General features: G+C 38.9%; 3 protein-coding genes across 4 annotated transcripts in view; 1 reads left to right on the forward strand and 2 right to left on the reverse strand.

Moving 5' to 3' along the window:
- Positions 1-466: 466 nt before the first annotated feature.
- LOC126371768 (SUZ domain-containing protein 1) lies at positions 467-8,534 on the reverse strand. The gene is made up of 3 exons (XM_050017127.1): positions 8,475-8,534; positions 8,087-8,382; positions 467-7,642 (listed from the first exon to the last, which is right to left on the reverse strand). The coding sequence occupies exons 1-3, from the start codon at positions 8,532-8,534 to the stop codon at positions 7,396-7,398; spliced, it is 603 nt and encodes a 200-aa protein (XP_049873084.1). The 3' UTR covers positions 467-7,395.
- Positions 8,535-8,689: 155 nt separating this feature from the next.
- On the forward strand, positions 8,690-14,276 carry LOC126371689 (DNA-directed RNA polymerase I subunit RPA1). The gene is made up of 3 exons (XM_050016984.1): positions 8,690-8,805; positions 8,955-13,109; positions 13,365-14,276. Exons 2-3 carry the CDS (start codon positions 8,964-8,966, stop codon positions 14,181-14,183), a joined length of 4,965 nt encoding a protein of 1,654 aa, XP_049872941.1. The 5' UTR covers positions 8,690-8,805; positions 8,955-8,963; the 3' UTR covers positions 14,184-14,276.
- The window catches only part of LOC126371717 (putative inorganic phosphate cotransporter), a 79,250-nt gene continuing 68,986 nt past the window's right edge, over positions 14,266-24,529 (reverse strand). For both annotated transcript variants that reach the window (XM_050017048.1, XM_050017047.1), the window contains exons 2-11: positions 23,048-23,226; positions 22,322-22,434; positions 21,359-21,488; positions 20,819-20,906; positions 20,209-20,444; positions 19,302-19,451; positions 18,066-18,198; positions 17,503-17,624; positions 16,655-16,774; positions 14,266-16,415 (exon numbers count right to left, since the gene is read on the reverse strand). In XM_050017048.1, the coding sequence (XP_049873005.1) occupies positions 16,059-16,415; positions 16,655-16,774; positions 17,503-17,624; positions 18,066-18,198; positions 19,302-19,451; positions 20,209-20,444; positions 20,819-20,906; positions 21,359-21,488; positions 22,322-22,434; positions 23,048-23,226 (1,628 nt within the window). In that variant the 3' untranslated portion in view covers positions 14,266-16,058. The remainder of the gene's footprint in view (positions 16,416-16,654; positions 16,775-17,502; positions 17,625-18,065; positions 18,199-19,301; positions 19,452-20,208; positions 20,445-20,818; positions 20,907-21,358; positions 21,489-22,321; positions 22,435-23,047; positions 23,227-24,529) is intronic.

The raw sequence follows: 24,529 nt of genomic DNA on the forward strand, positions 1-24,529 counted from the left end.
ATCGGTTGGATGCATTCTTGACACCTTGGAAAGAGACAGCCCTGGATCGAGGGGAGTGGAAGAAAAGGAGAGCGGTCTTTACCATGTTTTTGAAGTTTGTATTATTCAGTAAGCTAACATCACCGATTTAGGATAGTCTCCTGTATGGGTGATGTTTTTCACTTGCCTAGTTAAATAAGTTCATAAATAAATAAATGTAGTGGGATGGTGTAGGCTAGAAATAATAATAAGGCCCGAGATGTTTCCCGACCAATACACAGACACAGAGGTGCAGACTGGTGGGGTTGAAGTATGCTCCGTACCCCTCAATAAATGAGGAAAAAGGATGAGGAACGTATAGTGACCCAGTGGGACTTGTATAGGCTGTTTATGAATAGACTCTCGCTCGTCTATGATCGGGATAGGCAGCAGAATCCTTGTGATAAAACATATATACGCCCGTGATCCCCAGTAAAAGCAGTATGTATATTTTTAACAATTTTAATAATGTTTTCGGTTAAAATATAAATTTATGAACTAAAAATACCTATTTCTTACTGATAACAAAGAGAGTACGGTTGTCTTGTAGTTCATGAGGCATAATTTCAGGGTTTGTGGGTGTTTCAATGTTCATAACTAAACCACTTATGTTGGATTATTTTCATAATTCTTGTGAATACATCGACAGAACCAAATGGTTACCGCGCTTGCCAAAACGTAGCTAAAGATACGCAACGGTGAACGGTTCGTATACCTCAATTTCAGAATGAAGACATTTCATAGTGCATTAAATGATGTATTAAGAATTTGATTATTCGAAATTTGAACTTAAAATAAGTATGCCATGTAGTTTTATATAGTTCGAGCGTTTTCGGTGACGTACCTTCGGCTACATTTGTGTAGTGAAATACCTAATCAAATATTAAACATTTTGGCAAAACATCCAACACCTAAAATAGCAATAAATACTTTAAAATTGGCACTACAATTTGTTCCTAACCGTAAAGAATATTACGAAACAGAAGAATATTTACAAAATCCCTTAAAGAATTAGCACAATTGTATTAGAATAAGTGAATACGATTCCAATTTGACATTTAAGCCGAATAAATAAAACTTATGTTAAATAATATTATAATATATGACATCGTGGGGTTTTCGGTCATGTTATAAAATTGCAATAATTTATGTAAGTAGCCTTTGAACTGGCGCACACAACAGCAGGTAGAAATTACCTCTCTCCAACTTTTACAACCGATATTGTCAAGCACCTATGCTCCAAAGTTATCATTTCTGTAGATTTATCTTTTCTGTTTGTCCAGAAATTGCTTTAGAATAATTAGAAGACGCCACACACTTATTCGATGGAACGAGTACTTTTCAGGAGGTGTATTTTTAATCGTTCGTTTTTGTTTCACGTGCGGTGTATAATACGAGCTCTGAAAAATACGGACGCCTGTGCGACATGACTTTTAAGTTTATGTGCTGCACCGAAGAAAATGAGTGTGGCGCTCGGAAAGTTTTCACTCAAAACTTACGAAGAAAAGAAAGTTCAAACCAGGCATTTTAATGCACAAAAAAGCATGCATTCTTTTGGCGTGCCGGAAATACGCGTGAGTGAGACAACAAGTCCGCGCGCGCACCCATAATCCTTAACTCCTTGATTAAAATAGACTACAGTAACCCTCATTTCGGGGTAAATCAAGCTCGTACTGGTGCAGTGTCGTTCTACACGTAGTAGATATTACAGTTCATTCTAGAACAGAATACCGCCTGGTTTGAACCCAGCCCAAATGTTTGTCATTTTTAGAAATTTCACATAACCAGTCTCTTCAATTATGTAAAAGTATTTATAATTTATAATTAATAGACGTCATTTCATTACAAATACAACACAAGATATTATGCGTAAATGCAATATTTGTGACAACCGTCTAAGGATCACGCTTAAATCCAATCAACACCACAAAACCATACCTTTACAGAGACACTGGTGCGAATTCCAGTACACACCATATAATTTTATTTTAAGTTATACCTGTCATTTTTTTATCCGCCGAATAGGAAAGGGACGAATGATTGACAGCTCTCAGTCTTAAAATGAATGAGTGAATGAATGAATAACCCGGGCAAATCAAATAGGTCTCTCGCAGGTATGCATCCCGTATGACGTGTGCTGTCAACTTAATTCTGTCGGTGTCGGGTTATTGGCCAATGTAAAATTTTAGAGGGTCGATTTAGATTAATGCCTAAAATTGAAGTGTGTTCCATAAATTTTATGCCCATCGATTACCCGTCCCTTTCCTTAAAATTGGATGTTGTCTACAGGAATTAGCACCATTATGCAAGTTTAGGCCTTAGTTCCGGTAAATCATTTGCTAAGAGAACCAAGATCTATCTGGTTGAATAATAGCGGCGGAACAAATAAGCTTCATACCGAAAATTGTTGATAGGTAACTGAAAAATTTATAACAGCCTATGCCTGTTTGTTAGCCAAGGAAGGTTTATTCTATGTGGTGTAAATTGCATTTAGCCATTTGTGTTGTAATTCAGTAAACGCGACCTACTTGAGTCTAATTTGATATGAGTGCCTTATTCTATACTAGAGTATAGATCAACAAATTTGGGATTTCAGTGGCACAAAGGCACGTCGCACACGTCTCAGGAGAATGAGCGTAAGTACTTAGTTCATAGCACAACCTTTACAAAAATTGTTGCATACAATTATGTTACTGTAAAAGGCCAAAGTATGGTAAATCTCAAGATTTACCAAATGAGTGCTAAAAGTCTGAAGTGTTTTACAATAAACGTCCATTTCTTCCAGTCCATTCTTCACCGCATGAACACATGATGAGTACCACTTTTATTCATCTTTATTTCTTCATAGAATAAGCACTGAGCGACAGCTAGTGGCCTGGATAGACGTCGCGTCCCTACGAATAACGTGCTCATGTGCAATAAGTCCGTCATAAATTAATGACAAGTACACCACAAAAACACTGACGTGTGCCACATACCTTACTTTAGTTTCTGCGAATATTCTAGATATAGGTACGACGAAACAACCTTTCAGCTCTGTATACTCTACAGCTTAAATTGTACAAAAATAGGTGTTTTATTTAGTCTAGCTTGTCTAAGCTCTGTGTATACGGAGTCTTATTTACAAAATAACATTGAAATATCAACGCCCCCACATACATTACTTCATCCTTCAGCAAAGCATAATGGGACTCAAAAAGTCGTAAGTGTTATCACACTTACGACTTTTAACATTTTTGCCGTCGTATTTGGGCCTAAATAACAATTTTGCTGTGATTTATATATTAACTTTCGGATTTTACCTGACTTTATATTGGCGCCGATTCTTACAGACACATGCTAATCTTAAGTTATACCTACCTGTCATTTTCTTATCAACCGAAAAGGAAAAGGACGGATGATTGACAACTGTTAATTTCACCTAATAAAATAGGCATCTAGCTCATATGCAACCCGTTTGACGTGTACTTTCAACTTAATTCTGTCGTGTTATTGGCCAATAAACAATTTTGGAAGGGCATTTTGAATTTCTGCCAAAAATTGAAGTGTGTTCCATAAATTTTATGCCTGTCGATTACCCGTCCCTGTTTTTCGGCGGATAAGAAAATTACAGGTATAACTTAAAATAAAATTAGATGGTGTGTACTAATCAGCACCATTACGTCATTTAAAACAACATTTTCTGTTAACTGGCTAAATTGTTTTTGGCGTAAACACAAATTAAGATTCAGGCCCAGCAATATCCGATCAATGACAGGAAATTATTATGAATAGATTATCTAACTACATTGATTCATTCATATAGTTACTAAAACATGTTGATCGCTACCTATCGATGTAGGTACGAAGATAAGGTTTGCAATAAGACGATTATTCTATATCACAATCCTTGGGGCTATAGACCACACAACCAAAAATACTCTGAAACAGTTCCTTTGACAAAATTGAATTTCCAAAATGTGATGCATAAAAGCGTCTGTTATAAGTATTTAAGACAAGTGTATTTATGGTATAAATATACTTTTTCAAATAATCCGACGTATTTCACATGCTTTTGGCGTTATTAATATTTTTAACACGCCTGTGGTGTTTGCGAAGGCGTGAAGGTGAACGAATGGTACACGCCGCAGGAGCCGCACGCGCCGAAGTCATCACATTTTATAAATCTTTGTGTGAAATCGTATGCAACGTCGCGCTCCTATCCGCGCCGCACGACCCGCATTTTGCCGCAAAATGCAATCATTTCGGCGCGTGAGGCTGTTAGGTGCGCGTTCACCATAATCAATATTGATGTTACTTTCCTTATTACAGAGCCTAAAACTAGTACATGTCGTAAATGTAGTCTCAAATACTTTCTAATGTCTGAAAAGAGGCCAAATCAGTTCTGAAGTGAAATTTAGTTGTGCGGCCTGCATTAATGTAAACTTACACTAAAATTGGTATAACAAGGCCCTTATTATTTTGATTACAATTTACACTGATTTTGGTAAGCTTAGATGCGATTCTATAGTCTTTTTACCCTTATTTAATTTAAATAAATAAGAACTTCATTGAGAGAACCGGTAATAGCCTGTAGATAATATGTTATCATTATGAAATAACGCTAAGAATTATTGAAGGTAACAGAGTGGGATTATAATATTATCGAATTTAGTATCAAATTGAAACATTCAAAGAACATTGTGTAAGAATTGTAATCAAAATAAACATTGGTCGTCTTACATTCATCTCAGTCACTCTTGCGCCATTTTGTTTTGCTTGTGGCCATTTTATATTTCCATACGTACTTGTCTATGGTACGAAAACGTTATGAACTTAGCCATGTATAAAAAAAACTCTACAATTCGTTACGAATGCGATAGAATGAAATATAAATATAACTTGGTGGAAATATCTGATTAATTACCTATATTAGGTTATTGCAGGTCCAAAACCCCCACCAGTTAATTGAGGGAATGCTTGTGCCGGCAGTGGGAGGTACTTCTATACGTCGCCTTATAGTGAAAACTACGTAAATACCTTTTTGAAAAATCACATCAGGGGGGTTAAAAAAGGACACATCAAAGCGATTCATCGAAAAAAGCAATATTGCTATTTGCTGCTGTACAATGCTGTTTGCATTGTATGAGCGAATTGTAAATATTACTTTTTTATATGAATTGCTTTGATGTGGCCTTTTAACCCCCCAGAATGTGTTTTATCATAAAGGCGATAACTATGTTTTCCGTATAAGGCGACGATATGCAACCGCATAACTAAACATAACCATGTTTAGTTATTTTAGAACATTGGAAATAGCTGCATTTAAACCATATTTAATCGATTTTGTGATAGACTAATATGCTCTGTCTTTATCACTTAATTATAATAATAAATGACAGATATTTTAATGTCATATCATAAGAGATGACCTAACAGAGAGCAGCAGTAACTGTCAGTACTATTCAGAGGCGGAGGACAGGAGTCCTAGTACGACTTTGAAATACTGACTACTCTAGGCGCCATCCCACTCGCGTGCTGTCCTATTTTTCCCTAAAAAGTAGCATGAAGAATGCTACACTGACAAGAGCGTGGCTCTTAGATTAGTGATGATCATAATAGATATTTACGTACATTTTCGTATATTCCGCAAATTCTCAAGAAATTTACATGTAACAACAACACATTATCTGACCTTCTATTGAGCTATATCCATAAGATTTCCACCATAACAAATAATATTGATTCAATTCAACCAATTAGTTATAAGATAAAGGCCGTTAATTACAGATCAGAAACCAATATCAATGTAGAATAAATTCTACTATCAGGTACTTTATAAGAGATGAAGAACTGACAATATCGACCTTAATCCGAAGATAAGAAATATCTCAAGAATTATACAATAGCCACAAGCATTACACTGACGTCAAAAACTTAACATAGGAAAATAATATGCTAAAAATATACAATTAGCAAGTACCTTATCCTAAAAAATACACTATACATGTACAAAAACTGGATATAAAAAAATTTCGTGTTAAAATTTTTGAATGATTTTTCATCAATTGTATGCACACAAATTGATAAAATAATTAATTATTATTATATTTATTATGAATGTTTTAGTGCTGATAAATGAGCGTTTGATGTATTGACGCTGAATTTGGCTTGTTTAATTTTAAAATTTTACAGCTAGGCAAAGATAGTAAAGTGAAAATAGGAAATTACATTACTATGTGCAGTATGTGCAAATAGGATCTTATAGTCCTACCATGTTTTGGTATGCCTGCACCTTATATACCTGGGGTCTTAGCCAAGTTACAAACGATTACGAAAAAGTACAGTGACAGTAATAAAAAGCTTTCAAAATCGTTTGCAAATTGGCTAACAACCAGATGTCATTTTAAAATGCGTCATAATAGATGAGTAGGTATAGCCAAACAAATAAGTTTTTATAAAAACCTGACAAACCCTAGGACAGTGCAATAGCCATCTATAGATAAGTACACTGAAGCATATGTAACTTAAGAATATTCCATAATTTTGATAATTTCACAGGGTAATTACGAACAAAATTTCAATATACGCAGACAACACACAAAGTGTATAAATAAAAATGATCCATCATAATAAGAATGTGTTTTAAAACACAAACAAATCTGATCATCTAAAATTAGTAATTTAATCATGCTTACCTTATTGTGCACATTTTAAAATGACACCCTGTATGTAATGATAAATAACTGAATAGTAAAAGAATTACATGCATACAATTAATTTGCGAGCGTCATTTCATAAAATCTCAAGTCACACCCCCCCACAGTATGATGTAGCTGCAGATTCGAGGGTTACAATGTCATAATGATAATATTACTGTAAATATGATTGTTCCCAGACTGAGCACTCGTAAATTTTAACGATTCGTTTCACAATTTCCCCATACATTCATGTGAAAGTTGAAAGAATATGGTGTAAGCACAGAATATAGTTGGTACAAGTCCTCCTATAATAGAAATACTAGGTATAAATACATTGTACTTCAGGACTCTTATCAAGTTCCTCTTAAGGCATATTTGTGTAACTATGTTTTAACCTTGTTGCTAGGAATGCAACCATGGCATGGCAATAAATTACCCTAGCTTACCTAAACATACTTGAGTCAACATTTTCGCCACTCAATTTCATAGCTCATACCAACTTCCCATCAAAACCATAATCTATACTCTAAAGTTAATTATAAAGAAATTGTGAAACAAAACCAAACCACACATACATTTAGAAATCACATAGTTAACACTTGAAATTCTGACTATATTAATGTCTTTGTTAAAGTCAAATGGATGGAACTCAGGACTTGCGAGTGAGTTACAAAGTGGCATAAAATTTTCGACGGTGCTACCTCCTTACAAAGCCTTTAGTGCCATCAGGGCCTCTGGGAGTGCGAATGACGAGGACTCCTCGTGGTGGTGGGGAGGGGAACACACCAGCAGGTGTGGCGCCTGGTGGTAACCGAGCTAAAACTTTCTTTTCTTTCCCTTTACCATTTTCATTATGACTGTTAGTTTTTTTACCACCATTCTGGTTGTGATTCTGGTTGTCATTGAGATTGTTGGCTTGGAGTTTGTCTTGTAATCGGCTTAAGCTGAAATCAGAAGAGAAAATAGCATTTATATTACTTTTATACATTATAAGGAATTGCAACTAGTTTAAAACAAAATTCTATTGAATAAACAAAAACATCTGTTGTTCTTCAATATACCATTTTTATTCCTGTGCAACACGGACATGTTAAACAAGTTTTTTAGAAACATTTGCTACATTAGAAAAAACATGATGTTGAAAAAATTATAAAATGCAATAACAGGAATTATTCTTAGAATGGATAGTATCACTATACTGTGTGGTTAATTCATCATACCAATATACATTTAAAAATAGATTACAGTATTCTATTTTGACAGCACTTACAGATTATGAGCATTACGAAAAAAGTACTATCAGTCGAATTTTAATGCTGTTATGTAAAGTGTGACCCCAGTAGGTAACAGCTGCAACCCATAGGGAATCAGTTATAAATCACTCTTACTTGTCGTCGATGACATCTTCAGGGCTTCTAGCTTCGCCAAGTATCCGTAGTCGCGCTTCTTCGTACTCTTTCTGTCTTTGTTCCAGCGTCTTCACAGGCCGCGCGCGACTTTCTCCATTCATCTGCCCGCCGGCAGACGACGATGGCCGCTTCAAAATTCGGATTGCTGGCTCCGGCATCATGCACTGAGACCCAATACACGCGTTCTCCTCAACAATTACGTTAACCTTGCAACCTTTTAGCGCGGCACTCACTGGCGTAGGCTCACTTGACATCAGCTTGATCTTTTGGTCCAACTGAAAAAGAGAAACGTATATGCAAACAACTGGACCTTAATTGTCGGTCACAGTTATAAACGTCCAGAGACTGCACCCGCAGCAAAACTTACGCCAATTTCGTCCATATCCTCCCAACTTTCACATACGTCAACTTCATCTTGGGCCGCCATGTTGACTAACCTTTTTTTTTTTAATTGAAGTATGTTGCCATCAGAAAAAAATGCTCCCATAGAACGTAACATTGTATAGATTTTTCGATAAACTTCGGTATTTGACTTCACTATAAAAATGGTCTAGAAAAAAAATAAAATGGGTAAAGCTAGCAGTTTGCATTGGCAACACTGGACATTGACAAAGTCATAATAACGTGTGTGAAAATGTAATTTTTTTACTGTTATTGTCCATTCAGAATGTGTACAAAATATTGCTGTATTTAAATAAGTAAGTTAATAATATTTCCTTATCGAAAATTGTGTAATATATTTTCCTAAACCTTCCAAACCGAAGTATCGCAGTAGAAGGAATATCGGTAAGAGATTAGGTTATCTATCATGCTGCATCTTCACATCCCTGACTTTCCTCTATTACAGACGCTGACTATGGCTTCGAAGTCTGCGTTCGCGTCGGCCCCGGGCGGGCTGACGTCAGTCGACCCGGACTCAGTGCAGTTTCTGATGTTCAGCGATGAAGATATCAAAAAACTCAGTGTGGCTAAAATAACCAATACGCTATCTTTCGACGCCATGGGGAACCCTAATAAAGGTGGTTTGTATGATTCTGCGCTAGGTCCCGCTCGCGACAGATACGAAGCCTGTGGGACATGTCACAATACCATGCTCCATTGTCCGGGACACTTCGGACATATAGAACTGCCGCTGGTTGTCGTCAACCCTCTGTTCATGAAGACAATATACACACTTTTCCGAATATGTTGTTTAAAGTGCTTCAAAATCCAGATGGATGACAAACTGAAGTTCATTTTGAAACTTCAATTGCAACTTCTTGATGCTGGTCATGTGACAGCTGCTTTAGACCTGGACAATTTTATTGGAGATGTCAAAGAATATAGAACTGACAGTTCACCAGAAAAACCAAATAAAACTATAAGAAAATACCAGAAACTATTGAAGAAGTCAGATCCTGTTACTGAAACATTTCAAAGTAAGAATACAGATAAGTTACGAACTAGAATAATGAACAATTACTTTAGAGCCATCAACACTGCTAAAAACTGCATGTATTGCAGAAACAAACTTATCAAAGTTACTACATCTGATAATAAAATCATGTATAACATCAGTAGTGAAGTAGGCAAAGGAGTCAAGATTTTAATGCCAGATGAAATACAAAAGTATTGCTCAGCTATAGCTGAAAATGATGAAGATATTCTTGCATACTGCATACCAGTTCTGAAACATACCAATGTCAAACCTGCTACAAATTTGTTTTTCATGGAACTGATCCCTGTCTTGCCTCCCTGTGTCAGGCCATGTAACTTTTTGCAAGGAGAATTGATTGAACATCCACAGACAAATGTGTACAAGAGTATCTTACAATCTGCTTATTGTGCCCGAGCAGTATTACAAGTTCTGTCTGCTGCAGATCAGCAAAAAGCAATAGATAGTCTTGATCAACAACCAAGACAGGCTTATGAAAGTGTTATGGGGAAGACACCTGCAGAAAAGCTGCATTCGGCTTGGCAAGAGTTGCAGAAACATGTAAACCAGTTGCTCAGCTGTGAAGGTCAAGGTCTCTCCAGTCAAGGTCTCAAGCAAATCATAGAGAAGAAGACAGGAGTAATCAGAATGCATATGATGGGTAAAAGAGTGAACTTTGCTGCTCGATCTGTTATCACCCCAGACCCAAATGTGGATATAGATGAAATAGGTATTCCTGATGCTTTTGCTTTGAAACTGACATACCCAGTACCAGTAACAGAATGGAATGTAGATGAGTTGAGGAAAATGGTGATTAATGGTCCTAATAAACATCCTGGTGCGGAAAAACTAGAGATAGAAAATGGAAGAGTTATTAGGATTCCACCTGACTCAATTCAGAAAAGGAAAAGTCTTGCTAAGAGATTATTAACTCCAGAAGAATTTAAAACTTCAGGATTGAAGATAGTCCATAGACATTTAGTGAATGGCGATGTTCTAATATTAAACCGTCAGCCATCTCTCCACAAACCCAGTATGATGGCGCACAGAGCGCGTATTCTTAAAGGCGAGAAAACTCTGAGATTGCATTATGCCAACTGTAAGTCCTATAACGCCGATTTTGATGGTGACGAAATGAACGCGCATTTTCCGCAAAATGAAATAGCAAGAAGTGAAGCTTACAACATCATGTCAGTACGAAAACAATATCTTGTACCGAAAGACGGCACGCCTTTGAGTGGGCTAATTCAAGATCACGTTATTTCTGGTGTAAAGATGTCCCTTCGAGGCGCTTTTTTCAATAAATCCGACTATCAACAACTTGTTTTCCAAGCTCTGTCAAATCACAAGGGAGAGATCAAACTTCTGCCCCCAACAATATTAAAACCTGTAATGTTGTGGTCTGGAAAACAAATCCTTTCAACCATTATCATCAATAGCATACCTAAAGGTAAGCCATGCCTCTCATTGTCAGGAAAGGCTAAGATCAGTAGTAAAGCATGGCAAAAAGAACCAGCAAGACCATGGAAGGCTGGTGGAACTCCTTTCACTGATCTTAACACTATGACTGAAGCTGAAGTTGTAATCAGAAAGGGAGAACTTTTATGTGGTGTCCTGGATAAGACTCATTATGGTGCTACGCCGTATGGCTTGGTACACTGCATGTACGAATTATACGGAGGAGATAGTTCAAGTGCCGTATTGAGTGCCTTCTCAAAAGTGTTCACCTTCTATCTGCAATGGATTGGATTTACACTTGGTGTCAAAGATATTTTAGTTGTTGACGAGGCAGATAAGAATCGAGATGACTTCATCTGTTTAGTGCGTCAAGCGGGGAAACTTGCTGCTGCGAAAGCGACCGAACTGCCAGTGGATGTAGATGAGAGCACTGTGAAAAATACTATCGGAGAAATGCTCATCAAAGACCCGAAATTTAGAGCTAACTTGGATAGACAGTATAAGACTATGCTTGATGGACACACAAACAACATAAATAAAGCGTGTCTAGGCGAAGGCTTGTTGGAGAAGTTCCCCTATAATAATCTCCAGCTGATGGTTCAATCTGGTGCCAAAGGTTCCACTGTGAATACAATGCAGATTTCATGTTTGTTAGGACAGATTGAGTTGGAAGGCAAAAGACCACCCCTGATGATATCTGGACGATCTCTCCCGAGTTTTCCACCTTATGACATTTCACCGAGAGCTGGAGGATTTATTGATGGACGCTTTATGACGGGAATTCAACCACAAGAGTTCTTCTTCCATTGCATGGCTGGTCGTGAAGGCCTTATTGATACTGCTGTGAAAACCAGTCGATCGGGTTATTTACAAAGATGTTTGATAAAACATTTGGAAGGTTTAACAGTGGCTTACGATCATACAGTAAGAGACGCCGATGGCAGTGTCATCCAATTCGCGTATGGCGAAGACGGGCTCGACGTATTAAAATGTCAATTCTTTAAAAAAGGACAATTTGAATTCCTTGATGTTAATTCCAATGCAGTCGTTACGAAATCAGTTTTGAAGAAGCTTAAAGAAGACGTAGATTCCAAGACAATATCAAAATCGATTAAATCATTAAAGAAATGGAAAAAGAAAAATGGAGATCCCTTTGCGAAAGTCAGGACAAGTCCTTTTGCGCAATTTTCTATTTTGGCTAGGAAGGAGATTGAGCTTGATGATATGCCCACTGATCAAACGAGAGATCCGTTTTACTGGGAATTAGAGAAAAAATGGCGAAGTTTAAGTGATGAAGAAAAACAAGAGTATAAAAGGAAATCATGTCCCGATCCACTTCCAAGCAAGATGTCTCCAGAGTACAAGTTTGGTGTAATAAACGAGCAACTAGATGGAATAATTCAGAGTTATTTGAAAAACCGACAAGAAACCCTTTATTCAGAGTATACAGAGAAAGATAAGTTTGTCGAAGTGATGAACGCTAAATACTTGGCGTCTATGGCAGCTCCAGGTGAACCTGTAGGGTTGCTAGCTGCCCAATCCATTGGAGAGCCTTCTACTCAGATGACACTGAACACTTTTCACTTTGCTGGTCGTGGTGACATGAACGTAACACTGGGTATCCCACGTTTAAGAGAAATTCTTATGACTGCGTCCGCCAAACTCAAGACTCCAAATATGGACATTCCGTTCAGGGATGACATTTCTGATTCAACCAAGAAAGTTGAGAATCTTCGTCGGAAACTTAATAGAGTAACCGTGAACGATGTCTTAGAAAAGATTGACGTTCAGTGTGAAATTGTTACGAATCCGGATAGAAAGTTGCAGACCACGATGAGATTCCAATTCTTGCCTCACTCGCAATATAAAACTCAGTACGCCGTAAAACCACAGCAGATAATCAAACATATGCAAAACAACTTCTTTGACGAAATGTTTATTATGATACGGAAGCAGGCAAAAGCTACTTGTGGAGTGCTATGGTCTGAAGAGAAGGAAAAGAAGCGAAGGGTTGTAAATGACGACGAAGATGAAGGCGACGAGAGTCCAGCTGATAGTAAACCGACAGCCACTGCAGACTCCGATAGCTCTGATGACGAGGGACCTAACGAAGATGATGACAATACTGACGTGAGTAATTTTATGATTTAATATAGTTTTGGGGGTTTTCTGTGCATTGGATAAAAAAAAACCTTTCAAATTAGATACCAAATATTTCTTACCATTGTGATCGATGATATTATCATCTCTGTTATTATTCTCTGCTGCAAGACCTAGTGCTCACTCTTCTAAACCATTTCTTTACATAGATCAGTGTTATTCGAATTGTAATGTTATTTCTCTGATTTCTTATATTTCAATACGGTTCCGTGTTCTTGTTTACAGGTGAGAATAAGAAAGAAGCGAGCAGAAGAACAAGAGTACGAGGACCCTGAATCGGAAGAAGAAGAGAAATCTGACGACGAAGTCGACTTAGTAGATGAGCCCAGACAATCTGACGACATCGTCGAAGTAAATAAAGACGAAATTACAGCAGCAGACAGTAGAGCTATGTCTAATGTCGTGGAGAATATTAAGAGTGCGACAAACTACACTTTCGATACCAAACGTCATCAGTGGTGTGAGCTGACTGTCATGCTCCCAATCGCCTTTTTAAAAGTCGATCTGTCTCAAGCTCTTAGAGACGCCGCTATGAAGTCTGTTATCCATGAAGTGAAGAACATAAAACGCGCCATCACTAATAAAGAGAAAAATGTGCTCTACCTCAAAACTGAAGGAATAAATATCGTTCAGATGTCCAAGTATAACCATCTGTTGGATTTGAACAAGTTGTATAGCAATGACATACACGCCATTGCTAACACTTATGGCATTGAAGCAGCTAACAAAGTGATTATAAAAGAAATTCAGAATGTCTTCAATGTATATGGCATCGCTGTGGATCCGAGGCACTTGACATTAGTAGCAGATTATATGACTTATAATGGAATATTTGAGCCAATGAGCAGGAAGGGAATGGAATCGTCAACTTCGCCGCTTCAGCAGATGTCATTCGAATCGTCATTGATATTTTTGAAAGAAGCTGTTTTGAATGCAAAGAAGGACAATATTCGATCCGCTTCTAGCTGCCTTATGCTCGGTCAGCCGTGCCGTAGTGGTACCGGAGCGTTTAGTTTACAACACTACAGTAAAGTAATCGGATAATATAATTGCTGTAAGTAATACTTATTGTTATCATTAAAGTTATTATATTGTCAATCAAAATTGGGTAAATAAAATTGCGAAATTATAGAAATATGTTTCAGTATTTATTCAAAAATGAACAAGTAAGAAAGACCTTACAAAATGTTGAGTTTTTACAGCTTATCAATTTCTGAAGTGTGTTATTTTAAGCTAGTATTTTCTAACGTTACAAAGGCACGTTTTTATATTCGTCACAAATAGGTATTCTGTTTATTAGTTCAATAATTATTAAATATACATAATATAGTATACGTCACAAATTATAGTGTCTTAGTGAATATGTGACGTATAAATTATCTTAAAATTACTTAACCGAATGATCACATCTCTGGCCGTGCGGCGTCGGTGACGTCACAATTTACTTCTACTATACATAAATAAACCCCTTTGCAAAAAACGGGCATCTTTGATTTTGTTAGATAGATTTTACGTCCTGGAATGTGTTTTAATATTTAAGTGACTGAAGATGACTGAATGATGAAAGTATTCGTACCTATTAGACGATTATTTTTGTTATCATCAATGGTAGATTACAAAGGGCGCGTGCGGAAGTTTTTAAACGAAAAAATTAATAAAGTAAGCACCTGCTTACATAACATAAAAATAAAACACACTTTCTGTAGAACTTCCTGCGTACATAATTACACTATAAAACTCGACTCGTTCCCGTAGCATGCTGCACAAATATCGCATTCGTTCCGATATATGAAACAATAGAATCGCATTATTTATCGCGTAGCCAATAGGATTGGTCCATATACCGGAATGCGCGCGATATACGTGTGCATGCTACCGGTGCAGATAGTGATAATAATAAAACAATAATATTTGATACAAAAATAAGTCAAAATTCGTAGATGCCCGTTTTTGTCAAGGAGTGTACAATTACTTATCAAAGTTATAAACTTAACTATTAACAACAGTCGCTTCAAGCGAACAATGAATGATTTAAAACAAAAACATCACAACACAATATTACCGTTTGGCACTAATTCTAGAACATAGACTAATGAGGCGTCGAATGCTAATATCAGTTTTGTCTTGCATGGGTAACAAAGCTAGCTGTGCTACTTCAATATTTTTCATTTGGACAGGTGATGTCCCTTAGTCTATGACGAGATTTAGCGAAAGCTTATTGGAATAATTTCTATTTTCTTTTCATATTCGAGCAACTGCAAATATACAATTCAAAAATGCTTTCACTTAATGGCACTATTAATTTTTACAAGGGAAGTTAATGGTAATTAGTGTAGTCACTGGTTTAGGACGGTAACATTTTAACTTGGACCCAAATACTTAAACGCCTCTATTATACAGCAAGCTATTAACAATACTTTGTGGTATTAATAAATAAATAATGTAAAATATACGAGCACACCAACCCGATAGAAGTTCCCAATGAGCGTTGCACACAAGATATTATCACAGCCTTGAATGATGTGCGTCTTTCACGTTTGTTAACTAAATTGACGAAAATAAAAGAAAATTGCAGGCAACAGATAAGAGAAGGTATCTTTATACCTTTGATTTCTTATCTTTTGCCTGCAATTTTCTTCATAAGTTATAATCGTACGATGCAATCATTAGTTTTCCAAATATACAAATATGTAGTTAATCTGGGTCACATAAAACTCATATCGGGTCGAACACAGCAAACACAACTTTGGAAATCGCGGGATATCAAAATTTAACCTTTTACTTTAATCTGGGCAAAGGGATTACAACCTACACAGCCTATATATTTTATTTAAAAATGTCATTACACTTTAAAAATTGTACCAAATAGATTAAATTCGGCTACGTTTGCGTTTTGTTGCTCGCTATTGGGCAGACTGCTTACTGTTTGGGTGGACTTTGCGGTTGCGTTTTGGATGCTGGTTGGTTTTGGGTTGCAGTCTGTGGTGTCGACTGGGATGGTGGTTGATTTTGGGGTTTAGGCGGCGGTTGCGATGGGGATGATGATTGGTTTTGGGTTCGCGCGGGCGGTTGTGGTGGGGATCCTCCTTGACTCTGTGCTCGCTTTGCTTTCTTGGCTGCTTTCTTATGAGCGGCTTTCTTAGCGTTCGCTTCGTCATCAGCGGGATTATCCCACGGTTGCCGTTCACCCGATGCGAAGATGTTGTAGAATGTTCCGGCGAACAAGTATATTCCACCAGCGATGTAGAAAACTTTCCTCCATTGGGCTTGTGTTGGCTGTGGGAAAACGTATTCATTGTTAATTTTAATGTAAAAGGAAGTGATTAAATAGACAAAGATAGAGCCATAGAGTATTTGACTGAGTCAAAGATACATTATAAAATTATGCTTCATGGTAGAAAGGACACCGACGCACTTAGGGGCTCCGACATGCTCGGGGTCCTGCTCAACAGTTAAGGTGTGCAGAGAAGGCAGCGCCTGAATTTAAATCTAGTATACTGCATAAAGTTTCTCACCTTCCCCTCAATGATGTATCCAGCGATGATGGGCGCGAATAAGCCAGTCAGGTTGGCGGAGCAGTTGGTGAACGACATAAGGATCCCGGCGAAACGCGGCGAGATGTCCAAGTGGTTAACCTGTACATTAAACATGAAGTAGCTAATATTTACTACGTAAAACAGAAGGCCCCTCGCCATTCTAAAAAAAGTTGTCGTTAAAACGCACGCAAATTGAGCACCGGTGGCGAGCATCTGTCAAAGTGTTCATACGACACATCGTCACTAGATAGCGCTTTTTTCCATATGTAAGCTTATACTAATTAGCGACATCTAGAAATAAAGTAACAATACACACACGACCATTGGTATTAAATCTAAAATGTATGGAAGGGACTAGATTATGATATTAGGTAGGTACAGTCACGGGCAATATCATGCACCCACTTTAGAACCCTGTCGCACTATCGTATTTGACATTTAATGAGAATTACGGTTTAATTAAAAATAAGTTAATGTGACATGGTTTCAAAGTGTATACATATTAGTAGGTACTCGTTACCGTACATATATAATCTCGCACTCGTAATCCATAAGTGGGATAGGCAAATCAGTAAGACAACTTCCCACTACTTAGACGAAGGCCTCAGATGGATACCTAATGATGAATTCTATGGTGTTAGATGATCAGCTCACCGCTAGGACACAATCGTTCCATCGGTTTTTGCGACAAATGTTGTATGTATTCAGATGAATTGCTTCTATGTGGCCTTTAAAACCCTCCTGGCATCGCTGCTGGTAAAATATGCAGCGTTCTACGTTTTTTATTCGCTCTCAGGCCGGTCGGTGGTTTAACCAAAAAAATTTACCTTGAAACCGGAGTAGATACCGCCATTGAGACCAATGCCGATGGCGAGAATGGCGACAGTCGCGGCCGGGTTGCAGCCAGTATGCGCAGCTATGAATAGACCGACCGCAGGACCGTATTCACCTGGAAATCATCAATTTATTCGTTATTCTATGCTCTTGGTTCACCTGCAACTGTAGCTGCCAGAAACGTAATATTAAAAATAATGACAAATAAAATTAGGATAATCTCTACTTTCCGCTTTGAAATCTTTTATCAATACGTCACGTAGGTTGACGAGTAGAATGAGGGTATCCAGCGCATATTAACCTACAAAACCTACTTCAGTCCAGCCTGGAACGTATTCGAGTAGGTTTTACGCGCGTTTATCGCTTGGAAATCTTACTTCAGTTCTTCTCGGCCTGCGTGGGATGTATTGAACTAGCATTTCTACTTAAATACGCAACCGGGGCCAACGGGTTATCAGATCATGTTACCTTCAGACAGTTGGGAGATCAGTCTACAATGTCCTAACCACACCAGGGTTCACAATGTGAAATTGAGTAATAAATTTGATGAACTCACCGATACTGTTGATGAGCTTCCTGACTATTGTGTGTGTGAAGTAGCGACACGTCAGCATCCAGTCGGCCATTATGGAAATGAATATGGAGAATAACCACATGCACCCATAAGGCAGAGCTGAGAAGAAACCGTTCTGTAAACAAACATCATCGTTTTAAATCATTATCGTCTCCTTAGCGTTATCCTGTTTTTCACAGGGTCCGCTAACCTCACTTGAAGGTCCTTGACAGGTACAGTTTTTTATAGAAGCGCCTGCATGTCTGACCTTCCAACTCGCGAAGGTAAAACCAGCCCAATACCTACAGGTTAGGTCACACACCTCCGAGAAACTCATTTCTCGGGAATGTGGGCTTTCCTCTCAACGCCATCGTTTTAAACGTTATACAAGTATACCCTCTTAAGACCGATATTTCCAGACACAATAGTTAAACAATGGGGTTTGGATTTATAAAGAACATTCGGTCTTAGGAGGATATTTACATAGATACCTAAGTAAGTACATCACTATCACATAAAAGTGATCGTTCATCAAAGTGATCCCGCGTGCATTGGCCTGATGTAAGTAATATTAAAGTGGGCAACCTGTAATGACGACCCCCAGCCCTCAATTAGAATATTTAAGAAAAGCTCACATTGAACAAATTAAAGTGAATACGAACGTCGTGACTTATAAAGCAATCAAAGAATTAGCTATGGATAGATACATGTTCCGACTTGAACGCAAACCTACATACATACCTACAATTAACCAAAGTATGACATGTCACACATAATTTGCAAGGAGGTCAATAGGTAGTTGCCGTGGGGTCAATTGCTCTGATCGCATACCGCATGGCGTGATTCACGAATTAGGTAGGTATACCTTTTAGCGCAACCCGGACACTCCATACAAAAATCTCATCCAATACGCCAGGTAAGTGAGCGAGCGAGCGATACAGACAGACCGTACGCGTTTTCCTTTACTCCTTAGCCGCTTACGGCCATTTAGACTAAAGACCCAGAGGGGGTGAGGTAAATCTAGCTCGCCGCCCGATGTGAATAGGTGGGGGGCGGAGAATTACCGTTCTACATGCAGTATTATTCTTTATTCTATGGCTCTAGTTATATGCATTGACAGCAGGACAGAAAGATAGAGCAGAACGAAAGAGGCATATCAACTTATTCTGCTAGCTGTCCCGCACTATGCTAATGTGCTATAACGCAAAACGTATTCTATAGAATTAGAAGAGTACTCACGTCTTTAAGGGAGAAGTGCAGCACTTGTCTCATGAAAGTCGGCAGCTCGGTCATCAGTGTCTCGTACCCGTAGTTCTGACCCATATGGGCCAACATAATGGCCCAGAAGGGCATCGAACTCAGGATCTTCCGCCACGGAGTCGGTGGTGACTGAAATATACATATATGACATGTATTTCAGTCAATATCTGTAAGTATTTTAAATATATGCAATCAGACAATACATTTTCTCGATTGAACATGGCCCCGCAAGACATGGTTCTTGGCCTGCGATATTAACACGTTCACTGTGTAACTGAAAATTAGATATCAACCCCTTACGTGAAACGTTATTTTTCGATAAACATATTGGAAATTATACACACTATAGCAATAAAAAATGTGGCCCACATATGGGACATGCACGTATGATTTTCAAACAGCCTCCGTGGTCTAATGGTTAGAGTGTTAGGCTCACGATCTGGAGGTCCGGGTTCGATTCCCGATGGGGACATCGTCGAAATCACTTTGTGAGACTGTCCTTTGTTTGCTAAGGACTTTTCAGGCTTGAATCACCTGATTGTCCGAAAAAGTAAGATGATTCCGTGCTTCGGAGGGCACGTTAAGCCGTTGGTCCCGGCTATTAGCCGTAAAGAAACACTTCCAACAACCCGCATTGGACAGCGTGGTGGAGTATGCTCCATACCCCCTATAATTACATACATAGTTTTGTAGAAGTTTTTTGTAGAAGATGATGAATAAATTTTTTATTTATTATTTATTTATTTTATTAATTATTGCCTCATAATATGTGGTTGTGGGCCCGCGTGGTTGTTTAAGGCCCGATCTCCCTATCCATCCATAGGGAAGGCCCGTGCCCCAGCAGTGGGGACGTTAGTGGGCTGGTGATGATGATTGCCTCTAGTACCTTGGTCACGCTCGAGCCGGCAACACCCCACAACGAGCTCCGGATGTAGTTTTTCTCGGTTTCCTTCATCTTGGGGCAGTGGTCAGGGTCTTCATAGATGAACATCAGGAAGGCGATGCACCAGACAGTTCCGACCAGGCCGAAAACATAGAAGATAGATGGCCAGCCGCCAAACGGGCCATACTCGGAGAGAAGACCAGACAAAGGCATAGACACCACCGTGCCAAATTGTGCTCCTGTAATGGTTATTGCAGAGTTAGTAGCGAACACGTGTGGTAGACCTTGCCGCTCTCGCTTTGGCATAGACAGTGATGAAAAGGTGCCTAGTTGGTACATTATAAATCGTCTCGAAAAACTGTGTATGAGGCCTGACGAGTAGCGAACCCATTTGATAGTTTTAAGGCGCAAAGTTTGCGGTTAGTTTCGAGCCGTTGGCTTAACTAAGTCTCTCTCTCTCTCTCTCTCTCTCTACCCTTGGCATTTATTAAGTATTCCCATCTGATGGTTTGCCTTCTTCGTCTTTCTCTTCCACTTCGTTGGCTTAACTAAGTATAGTGTAGTATACATTTATATACTAACCTATGTAATAATAAAAGAAAAACATAAGTACCTGCATATACGGCTGCACCCATTCTACTTCTTTCGTTTGGTGGTATCCATTTAGCAAGCATAGCGTGAGAACATGGTACGATTGGTCCCTGAAAAACGCACAATTGTTAATTTATTTCCATTATACTTATTCCTGTTTTAGAAAAACTCACAAAGACAATATAGATCGAATAATTATGATTCAGACGGCATGGTCTGCCCTTGCGCTTCGCTTTGCTCGTCTTGGCAGGGGCACTCCCGTGCCCTCAGATTCGTAATGAGTCAATATCACAAATTCCAATTATGGAGCAGTTTGAACGAAAACATAGATTAAAGAATAATAGAACGGCAACTCTCCACTCCCCACCAGCGGCTGAGCTACGTGATACGTGTAAGTTTACCTCACCCCCTCGGTCTTACTTTAATCTTCAATCGTATGAGCGTCAGACGTCAGAGACACAGATGCTCATGTATGATAATGTCAATGTGTAGTGACTGTGTAAAACGACGTGTTTTGTATGAAGTGTTCGGAGTGTGGCAAAAGATAACCAAACAGCCGTACCTCTCCGAGGCCCTGGATGAACCTTACGAGGACTAGCCACAGCCAACCGGCCTCGGCAGCTACAGGCACCAACAGGCCGAAGACCGAGTTGACCAGCATGCCTATGCCGAGAAACAGCCGGGCGCCATACCTGTGTACATGGAAACAGAGTATATACTGTGATGAGTTTGATATTGTGTGATTTTAGTGCCCAAGAATTTACTATGATTGGACGTTCTCAGATAAAACAAGACACCGGTACGCATTGCGTTGCAATTCTTAATGAAGAAGAAAAGATCATAAATGTAAGAAAAAAGGCACAAACGTCTCCTGGAGATCTGACGGACCTGAGAAGACAATAACCCGAATAGGGAAAATTGTGTGTTCACACTCGGGCGTCGTCGGCTTCAATATTCCCGCCAAAAAATAAAATAACCGTCTTTTTATTAAAGAGTTCGAAATACGAAAACTCAAATAAACCGACCATGAATTAATTCACGGCCAGTAACACACAACACAGTAGGTGCCATAGCTAGTGGCCAACTACTTGGTCAGAGCCTTAGTAGTCTAGTTGAAAGAACGTTTGACTCTCATGGTCTAAATTATGAGGAAGGTTACTATTCCGACCAGCATCATTGTTTTCTTACTTATTATGTTTTTTATATTGTTATTATGTGGGACTTCCTTTTATAATAATTAATTTATTTCTTTCTTTCTTTTAATTTTACAGGGTGTTAGTAACATCGTAACGAATACTGAGATTGATTCAGCTCATTATTCTGAATTAATATCAAGTGGTACCTATTTTCCATCGCAAGAGTACTTATAGCATTGAAAATAATTAAAATAACTAAAAAAAATCATTGCGACAGAAAATTCCACTTGATATTAACTCAGAATCATGGTCTGAATCATCCCCCTCAGTATTCGTTACGATGTCACTAACACCCTGTATACTTCGTAAACTACACAGTTTCAACTCACTTTTTGGACAGGATCCCGAAGGGTATCTGTGTGACCACATATCCGTAGAAGAATGATGACAAAATGTACCCCTGTAGCGAAGAAGACCAGACGAAGGGGCCGTCTTGTAATATCTAAAACAAAACAAAAATAAAAGATAGTATGTACCGAATGTCTATGAGTACCTAGGTACCCGCACCAGAGTAGCGTGGTGGAGTATGTCCCGTACCCCCTCCGGTTGATTGACGGACGGAGCTTTTTGGAAAATCGTCGCCTTATGGTGAAAACCCACGTAAGTACCTTTTTTAAAAATCACATTCAGATAGGAATTTTGTTAACAAAACCTCGCAACTGACAAGCTAATTTTATTTTAATCCAGGTAAATTAATATTGTGGTCACTATCTTTACCCGGATTGCAATTAATTGAAAGAAATCAATTTCCATTGAAGAAAATCACAGCAGAATGTGATATTTCAAAAAGGCGATTACGTGGTTTTCACTATAAGGCGACGTTATGTGGTTTCCATTTTAGGGCGACGTTATGTGGTTTTCATTTTAAGGCCACGGTATGTGGTTTCACTTTAAGGCGACGTTATGTGGTTTTCATTTTAAGGCGACGGTATATGGTTTCACTTTAAGGCGACGTTATGTGGTTTTTACTTTAAGGCGACGTTATGTGGTTTTCACTTTAAGGCGACGTTATGTGGTTTTCACTTTAAGGCGGCGATAATTATGAAAAATCTTACATGGGTGACGTTAGCCTGTCCCGGGCCGCACTCGGTGTCGACTTCCTCCGGGTTGACGGGCAGCGCGGTGTGGTTGACCATGGCGACTATGGCGACAGACATGTTCGTCCTCATGATGTAGGCGTTCGCCATACCCAGGAACAGCATGAACGTCACGAAGTGCCGCTGCCCGAGGCCTTCTGAAGATGGAGAAAGATTTTGGTTAATTATTTGTAGATTGTAATAGCAAGTAGGTACAGTTAGATAATGGAGCCGTAATAGCCCAGTTGGTAGAACGCTTGACTCTCAATTTGAGGTCCCAGGTTCCAATCCCAGCATAGGCCTAAACCAATGATTTTCGAATTCATGTTTGGATCGTGAATGATTATCACGTGCTCAGCGGTGAAGGAAAACATGGTGAGGAAACCCACATTCCTGAGAAATGTATTTCGGAGGTATGTGACCTAACCTATATTGGTTATGGGGTTTATCCGGGTTTTTACAGTCGCTTCTGTAAAAACCCGGACCTGTCAAATATTCAGGTTAGGTAAGCGGACCCTGTGAAAAACGGGATAACGCTGGAGAGATGAGTTAGATAATGATTGCATAGGCTCCGTCTTCTTCTTGTCGTGTCTCTCCATTTCTAAAGGTTGGCGATCAGCTCATGAAATGTCATGTGTCGTGTATCTAGGTCACATTTTCCGGAATGACAGATATCGTCTGCTTCAAGTTATAATTATCCGGCAAAATCTTGGGTAGTAGATATACGCATGGTAAGGCCGAGTACGACATGGTTCGACAGCATCAAGGAGTGGACTAAAGTGGTGACGGTCGCAGAGCTATGCCGTATGACCAGGGACAGGCACAGATCGCCAACCTCCATTATAAGTATAAGCATAGGATGATAAGTAGGTAGGTACCTAACAGGACCTCGGTGACGCAGCGGTTAACGCGCTCGGTCTGCGATTGTTGAAGTTAAGCAACTTTCGCGAAGGCCAGTCATAAGATGGGTGACCACAAAAAAAATCATCTCAAGCTCCTCTGTGCTTCGGAAGGCACGTTAAGCCGTTGATCCCGGCTGCATTAGCAGTCGTTAATGACCATCAATCCGCACTGGGCCCGCGTGATGGTTTAAGGCCCGATCTCCCTATCTATCCATAGGGAAGGCCCGTGCCCCAGCAGTGGGGACGTTAATGGGCTGATGATGATGATGACCTAACAGGATGTTAATGACACCGTTGCGACAACTTTGAGAGATGATTCAGACCATGATTCTGAGTTGATGTCAGTGGAAAATTCATGAATTTTTTACACCATCATGTAGGCGTTATATTTTTTTCATTACGGTGTCACTAGACCTTGTATTATCGCAAAGTAAACCGACTAAGTATGATGGTGTTTACAAAATGAGATAGCACCGCTTCAATTCCACATGAATACATTGTATGCTTTATTTACACGAAACTAAAGCTTAGGTTATATATAATAATTCATAACAGTGCA

This window comes from Pectinophora gossypiella, chromosome 13 (assembly GCF_024362695.1).
Source record: "Pectinophora gossypiella chromosome 13, ilPecGoss1.1, whole genome shotgun sequence".
NCBI lineage: Eukaryota > Metazoa > Arthropoda > Insecta > Lepidoptera > Gelechiidae > Pectinophora > Pectinophora gossypiella.